This window comes from Heterodontus francisci, chromosome 30 (assembly GCF_036365525.1).
Source record: "Heterodontus francisci isolate sHetFra1 chromosome 30, sHetFra1.hap1, whole genome shotgun sequence".
Classification (NCBI taxonomy): Eukaryota; Metazoa; Chordata; class Chondrichthyes; order Heterodontiformes; family Heterodontidae; genus Heterodontus; species Heterodontus francisci.
Window position 1 is genome coordinate 43866639 of NC_090400.1, and position 8418 is coordinate 43875056.

An 8418-nucleotide genomic window follows, 5' to 3' on the forward strand; every position below is an offset into this window, starting at 1 on the left:
GTTCTCTTTCTATGGGAGTCAGAAAGAACAGGGCAGCAGGGGAAATAGTCCCCTCATCATGTTATCCATCAATACCAACCAACCCATGTTGGTCTCCCCTCCACACCACCATCCTTCCCCCCCACCATCCCAGCCATTCTCCCTACCTACACCACCCAATTTACAGCATGGCTCTCAAAATGGGCAAAAGGGGGGGGAAAAATCACACTTTCAGTTTATGCTCCTTTATTTTCTTTTTTTAATATAAAAAGCATCAATTCTTTCACATGCACTTTACCTCACCCTAAGTTTGTGACTATCCGGGCAGCCTGCAGCTTAATTCTGTCATCTGGGAAAGCCATTAAATAGATAAGCCTGCTCGAAAACTGTGAGTTGGGACCAAACAACAGAACACAAATTGAGTCCTTGAGGTATTCATGATTGTTCGCCCTGTAGGGGAGACTCCTCCTGATCTCATTCAGATTGCTTATGAATAAGAGGAGATCATTCAGAACATCCTGCCGTTGAAAATAATTAAACAGGAAAAGGAAGGAAGCTTGAACCTGCACGTTGAGTATGTTGAATGTCAGCTCCATGTTTGTGGAAAAATTGATGAGGATTTGTAGCACTTGGAACTTGATGCTGGAGGATCCCGACTGCAGCAAGTTGAGGAAGTCAGGGATTACATGTTTCAACATGAAATGGTTCTGGTGGTTGTGGGACATCCTGGTGAGGAACCTCAGACAAGGCAACTGTTCAAACTCTTGGAACGTCGAAGTGGTCAATTTTAGAACCTGAGGGATATATTTTACCAGCAGATCACGATTTACAGGATCGTTACTAAGGAAATTGAACACTGTCACAGCACTGGACTTGATATAGTTCAGTGGATCATCCAGTGATTCCGCAATGATGGAAATTCCACCTTCAGAGCGGAATAGCTCCTGGCTGGTTGAAAAGCCAGGGATGCGATAGATACTTGTGAGGATAGTTCCTCTAATAACAGGATCTTTGCTTCCATGAAGAATAGTCAAAACTGTCTTCAGGTCCTGAAGATTCATCTTGACGGTGCTTGATGAAACAGAGTTTGATGAAACAGAGTGATCTCCCAGAGAGCCAATACTGTCCAAGGTACTATTCCCACACTTGTCAATAAGCAGGTCCTCGTCCTCCTCCTGCGGAGTGACTAGACCTGATCGGATAGCTCTGTATAATAAATATGCAGCTCCTGCTCCAGTTAGAATGCCTATTAACTTCTTCCTGCATGTTTCATCAAAGAGTTCCCCCATTTTAACTTGGTATTGCTCCCCCCGCTGCCAGTTTGACCAAATTTGGCATCAAACTGCGGTAAACTCTGTACTGCTCAATACATATTGTTCCAATTAAATTTTACATTCTGCATATGCTATGCCTTGCAACGTTTTGCAATAATTGTGTCATAATGATTGCTGACATCATAATAGTGGACATACATGATACAGCAATGACAAGGCGTTGGGATAGTTTTACAGTTAATACTGGCCCCTGTGACCAAAGCAACAGCACGCCACAAAGGAACACATCAATCATTAGCAACGCACTTCAGCAATGGTGTGCATCATAATCCATGACTCGTTGTTCAACTTTCATGGAAGCTAGTAGCAACATTTCATAGGAATGTTCAATGTAGTGTAATAGCATGTCCCTTGCCTCCACAATAGGTTTAAAAATCACACAAAAATTTTATTCAGTGCACTGACAGTTTTTAAAATACAAAGGTAATGGTGTTACAGCGTGGGTTATATGCTCAAGTGTCTGGAATGCGTGGGGGAGGGTTAACTGGAGTAGCAGATGGATGCGATTGAATGGCTCAAATTCAATCATGATTTTTTCATTCATGATTTTTCTGACTCTGGAATAGAGTTGATGGCAGATTACAGCCACTGTAAAGGCCATTTAATCAGGGGTAAATGTAACATTACCCTACACAGTGGTGGAAAAACCCACAAAATGACATTGAAAAAAGTTGTTGATAAAATTACACAAATGAAGAATGTTCCGAATACTTTTCTAATTGATCCACAATATTTACAATCAGAAATAGAAAGAAAACACAACGGCATAATACATTCTCAAAAGGTTAAAGTCCTGAATTATTTATTTTTGAATGTAAATGAAACAATCCAAAGTACACCAAGGAAAATCATTGGACTCAAAGGAATTGCACTTTGATTCAAAACTAGGCCAGATGCAGGAAGTATGAATTTTTCATCTCCTATAGGGCTTGCTGCCTTCGCTTCAGAAAAACACTTCAATCTTACTTGGTTAAAAGAATGCCTGTTTTATTAATGGATGATGCTTGCCTTTAGTTAGGGGTTTTCTTATGTTCACTGCAAAAGAAATCAACTTTTGCAATCAAAGTGCACTCTACATACTAATTAAATAATCAAAGAACATCTTACCTCTGTTAACACTCTGGATGAACAACACCAACCCAATTTTTGTAAGATTTAGCACTTTTTCCCCTTTGAATTAGGCATCAATCTGTCTTCCTCTGTTCAAACCATGGGCTGAGCCAGACACAGGTCATTCAATGCCATTGTGTTGATGTTGGCCCATGGATTGACCAGTGTGAGTTTACAGATTTCCCTTGTTGCTTTCTCTCCAAGGAAGCATTAGTTGTGTTGGACAAATACTAGTGTATGGAACTCCAGAGCTCTCATCTAACAACTAGAGCTTCAAATTTTAGAGAGCTGAGAGTGGAAATTCCCCACCTTCTAAACATTTACATTGATGCAGAGAGAGCCCCTGAGCATTTTGACACTATATTGGATTTACACTTCATGCAGTGTCAAACTGAATTTTATACTGTGGGTTAAGCATTGCTACAAAGTTAAATTTGCTGCACCAACACTAAACTTAATGCAAATGCATCCTTAGAAGGTCCAGATTTCTAATCTCTTGCAAAACAGAAAATCTCATTCCACCCTCCTCTCACCTTTACATGGTCCATCTCCGACACTTCCCTCCCCTTCCTTGACTTCTCTGTCTCCATCTCTGGGGATAGGCTGTCTACTAATATCCATTATAAGCCCACCGACTCTCACAGCTACCTTGACTACACTTCTTCACACCCTACCTCCTGTAAAGATTCCATTCCATTCTCCCAGTTTCTCCGTCTCCGACGCATCTGCTCTGATGATGCGACCTTCCATGACAGCGCTTCTGAAATGTCTTCCTTTTTCCTCAACCGAGGATTCCCCCCCACTGTGGTTGACAGGGCCCTCAACCGTGTCTGGCCCATTTCCCGCACCTCTACCCTCACCCCTTCCCCTCCCTCCCAGAACCGCGACAGTGTTCCCTTTGTCCTCACTTTCCACCCCATCAGCCTCCATATCCAAAGGATCATCCTCCGCTATTTCCGCCACCTCCAGTGTAATGCCAACATCAAACACATCTTCCCCTCCCTTCCCCTGTCAGCATTCTGAAGGGATCATTCCCTCCGCGACACCCTGGTCCACTCCTCCATTTCCCCCACCACCTCGTCCCCTTCCCATGGCACCTTCCTCTGCAATCGCAGGAGGTGTAATACCTGCTCATTTACCTCCTCTCTCCTCACTATCCCAGGCCCCAAACGCTCCTTTCAGGTGAAGCAGCGATTTACTCGTACTTCTTTCAATGTGGTCTCCTCTACATTGGGGAGACCAAACGCAGACTGCGTGATCGCTTTGCAGAACACCTCCGCTCAGTCCGAAAGCCCAAGCTTCTGGTTGCTTTCCATTTCAACACTACCTCTGCTCTCATGCTCACATCTCTGTCCTGGGATTGCTGCCGCGTTCCAGTGAACATCAACGCAAGCTCGAGGAACAGCATCTCATTTACCGATTAGGCACACTACAGCCTGCCGGACTGAACATTGAGTTCAATAATTTCAGAGCATGACGGGTCCCCCATTTTACTTTTATTTTTAATTATTTTTTTCTTTTACCTTTTTTTGTGTTTATTTTATTTTATTTCATCTTAGTTTGTTCAGTTTGCTTATCCACTTTTTTTTCATGTTTGTACTTGCGGCTGTTCAATTTTCAGTCCGTTAATACCCTATCTGTATTAATGCTTTGTCTTTCAACACACCATTAACATATTGTTTGCCTTTGCTCCATGACCTTCTGGTCAGCTATTCTGTGACCTTGTTCTATCTACACTTTCTCCTTTGTTATCTCTTGCCCCACTCCCGCTTTACTTGCTTATAACCTTTCACATTTCTAATATCTGCCAGTTCTGAAGAAGGGTCACTGACCTGAAATGTTAACTCTGCTTCTCTCTCCACAGATGCTGCCAGACCTGCTGAGTATTTCCAGCATTTCTGGTTTTTATTTCATCATTTCTTATTTGTGTTGGGAAATTAAAATGTCACAATAAGAAAGTGCACACTGTCAACTTGGTAGATAAACACAGTAAGACACAGTTACTTAAGATGGGAGATACTAAGAGTGACTATTGGAAGGGCAGTGAACCATGAATGAACAATTTTTCCAAAAAAGCACTGCACTTTACCTGCGATCCTTCAGTCTGCACAGATAAGAGTTTGGATGTAGCTTGAGATCCTTTGCAACTAAATGGCTCATTCCATTGTCCACTGACTGTGCCAGGATCTACTTGCAGTAGCTCATCAATACTGCATTTTAATTGCTTCAATACCCTATCCTGGGTTGGCACCCCTCACCTACCCTGTGTTCCCATTTCCACTTAAAAACAGTGTGGTTGAGCACCAGTTTCTCCAGGCAAAAGCAAATCAAAATGTTTTTCTATGCAAGAGCTACAAAGAAACATACTTGCGGTGTCAGCACCCTTAGGTGAAAGTTTCTGCTTCTAACGAATAGAGACAGCAACTGTAGATGGGCTGCCTTGTGCTTCTTCTGGAATGAATGGAAAGTTAGTGCCACTGCCCAACAACTGGCAAAATCTCTCTGAAGCAAGGTATGAAAACTGAAGCCAGTAATGGAATAGGTGACCACAGATGAATAATATTATCCTGTGCATTTGTTAACTGCTCAAAAGATTTTAGTACTTCTGAGATCGTCATTCTACACTAAGCAGTTAAAAGGAAATATAGACTTGCATTTATTTAGTGCCTTCCATAACCTCAGAATGTCCCAAAGTGCTTTTCAGCCAATGAGGTACTTTTTAAAGAGTAGTCACTGTTGTAATTGTTATGACCAAGGTGGGAGTAATGCACTGTTAATTCAGTCCCACTACTCCACAGGTCACAGCTTATTAAAGTTTCCCACTTAATGGAAATTAGCCAAATTAAACATTGTATTTATTCCCCAGAATAAAGCACACCAAACCAGGTTTCTTTAAACAACAGCAAATTAACTATTAATAAACCAATTTTAAATGATAATGAGATAAAACTATATGTATGAACAGAATGTATAACTTCTTATTCTTCCTAACCCTCATGCACACACATACATTCAAAACCCATCAGTTAACCAGTTTTAAAATGATGTTTTAAAGTAGAACCGAATAGTCAGTTGCCACTCAAAGTCTCCTGGTGAAATTAATGAGCAGTCTGTGGTGGGTAGGTGTTCAAGGCAATTCGTCTGCAGCAGGTGTCACACTGATCTCCCAGCAAAAGGTGTAGCAACAGGTCTACTTGGATTTCTAAGTAGCAGTCCAACAGCTGAAACTTTCCTGAGATTTCAGGATCTTTCAAATAGACAAAAAAGGCAACCAGACTCTATTTTGAGGCAGAGAGTTTCCAGAGACTGGAGACAACTGGAATCTTTCCACCCTTAACAATGCAAGGTTTCCTGTCAGCAAAGGAGCCTTTCTTCAAAGCAGTGATTCTCCAGAGTGTTGCAACTCCTCTAACTTGGTCATTTCTCTCTCTTCAGGCATAAACAGAAACAAGGGTTTTAGCTCCTGTACCTTAGATTTTTACCTCCTTCAAAGTTCGTTTAACTTCATGAAGAAATTAGAATTTCCCTTGATACAGGAATTATTTTTCAAGAGAAAGAGTTTCTGGTCTGTCTTCCTAGCCAGTTTATAGCAGCAAACTGGTCTTTTACTTTCTTTCAGAGAGAGGTCTCTATCTCTGGTCTCCAAACAGATTCCAGCCAAATCTGGTCTCTTCTTGCAAAAGAGAACCTAAAAACTCCCCAGCAGTCAGTCATGTGACAGTTATTTCTCTCTGCTGAGTGGCTTGGAAAAACAGATTGCTTTGCAATTGTCCCACCCAGCTCAGTATTCACTGTTCTGAGAGAAATCCTTTTTCTCAGTCTTAAAGGCACACAACTCTTAGGTTTAAAAAAAACTCTTGTGACATAATGTAGGAAACATGGCTGCCAATTTGTGCATGGGTAGCTCCCACAAACAGTAAAGTGATCATGACCAAAGAATCTGTTTTGTGATGCTGATTGAGGGGTAAATATTGGCGAGGACACCAGGCATAACATCCCCTGCTCTTCTTCAAAACACTGCCATGGAATCTTTCACATCCACTTGAGAGAGCAGACAGGGCCTCATCCCTACATTAGATTGTCAGCCTGGATTTTTGTGCTCAAGTTTCTGCAGTGGGATGTGAAACCACAAACATCTAACTCAGAGACAAGAGTGTTACCAACTGAGTGATGGCTGACACTAGAAAAGGGAGATGGGGATTCAGGCAAACAGAAATGGAAAGACAAGTGACCATGTGAAAATATGATATTTTGGTGATAACGGAGACATGGCTCAAAAAAGGGGAGGACTGGGTACTAAATATTCCTGGATACAAGGTATTCAGGAAAGATAGGGAAGGAAAGAAAGGAGGAGGGGTAGCAATATTGATTAAGGAGAATATTACAGTGCTGGAGAGCGAGAGGATGTCCGAGAGGGGTCAAGGACAGAATCTATTTAGTTACAGCTAAGAAACAATATAGATATCATGACATTGGTGGGTGTATTCTATAGGCCACCAACTAGTGGGAACGATATAGAGGAACACATTTGCAAAGAAATTACAGAGAGGTGCAAGAATTAGAGAGTAGTTATGATGGGGTACTTGAATTATCCTAATATAGAATGGGATAGTAATAGTGTAAATGACAAAGAGGTAAGAGTTTCTAGAGCGTGCTTAGAAGAGTTTTCTACATCAGCGGGTTTTCAGTCCAATGAGAGAGTAGGCATTGCTGGATCTGATTCTGGGAATGAGGTGGGCCAAATGAATCAATTAGAACAATGATCATTGCATCATAATGTTTCGGCTGGTTATGAAAAAGGGCAAGGAGCAATTCAGTGTAAAAATAATTGGGGTAGGGCCAACTTCAATGGAGTGAGAACAGATCTGGCCCAGATAAATAGGAATCAAAGATTTGCAGGCAAAACTGTAACAGAACAAAGGGCTGCCTTGAAAGAGGAGATAGTTCAGGTACGGTCAAGGTACATTCTCAGGAGGGGGAAAGGTAGGGCAAATAAATCCAGAGCTCCCTGGATGGCGAAAGAGATAGAGAGTAAGTTGAAGTAGAAAAAGGGTGCATATGACAGATGTCAAATGGATAATCCAAGTGAGACCGAGGCTGAATATCAGAGGGGAAGTGAGAAAATAAATAAGAGAAGCAAAAAGAGATTGATAGCTGGCATAAAGGAAAATCCAAATATCTTCGATAGGCATATAAATAGTACAACAGTAGTAAAAGGGGATTTAGGCATGGATGCAGAGGACATGGCTGAGGTACTAAATGAGTACCTTGTATCTTTCTTTACGAAGGAAGAAGATGTTGCCAAATTCATAGTTAAAGAGTAGGTCGATGAGACCCAGGATGGGTGCAAAATTGATAAAGAGATATTAGATAAGCTGGCTATACTTAAAGTTGATAAGTCACCAGGACTGGATCCAAGGATACCGAGGAAAGTAAGGGTGGAAATTGTGGGGGCACTGGCCATAATCTTCCAGACCTCCTTAGATACAGGGGTGGTGCCAGAGGATGGGAGAATTACAAATATTACACCCTTGTTCAAGAAAGGGTGTAAGGATGAGACCTGAAACTATAGGCTGATCAGTTTAATCTCAGTGGTAGGAAAGCTTTCAGAAACAATAATTCGAGACAAAATTAACAGTCACTTGGACAAATGTGGATTAATTAAGGAAAGCCAGCATGGATTTGTTAAGGGCAAATCATGTTGAACTAACATGATTGAGCTTTTTGATAAAGTAACAGAGAGGGTTGATGAGGGTAATGCGATTGATGTGGTGTACATGGCCTTCCAAAAGGAATTTGATAAAGTGCCACATAACATGCTTGTTGGCAAAGTTAGGGCCCAGGGAATAAAAGGGACATTAACAGCTTGGATATGAAATTGGCTGAGTGACAAGAAGCAGAGATATGGTGAAAGATTGTTTTTTGGACTGGAGGAAGGTACATAGTGGGGTTTCACAGGGGTTAGTGTCAGGACCCCTGCTTTTCCTGATATATA

General features: G+C 41.6%; 1 protein-coding gene across 1 annotated transcript; it reads right to left on the reverse strand.

The window, feature by feature from the left end:
* Positions 1 to 278: 278 nt before the first annotated feature.
* Positions 279 to 1268, reverse strand: LOC137346442 (armadillo repeat-containing protein 10-like). The gene has a single exon (XM_068009892.1). It carries the CDS (start codon positions 1266 to 1268, stop codon positions 279 to 281), a length of 990 nt encoding a protein of 329 aa, XP_067865993.1.
* Between the last annotated feature and the right edge of the window lie 7150 nt (positions 1269 to 8418).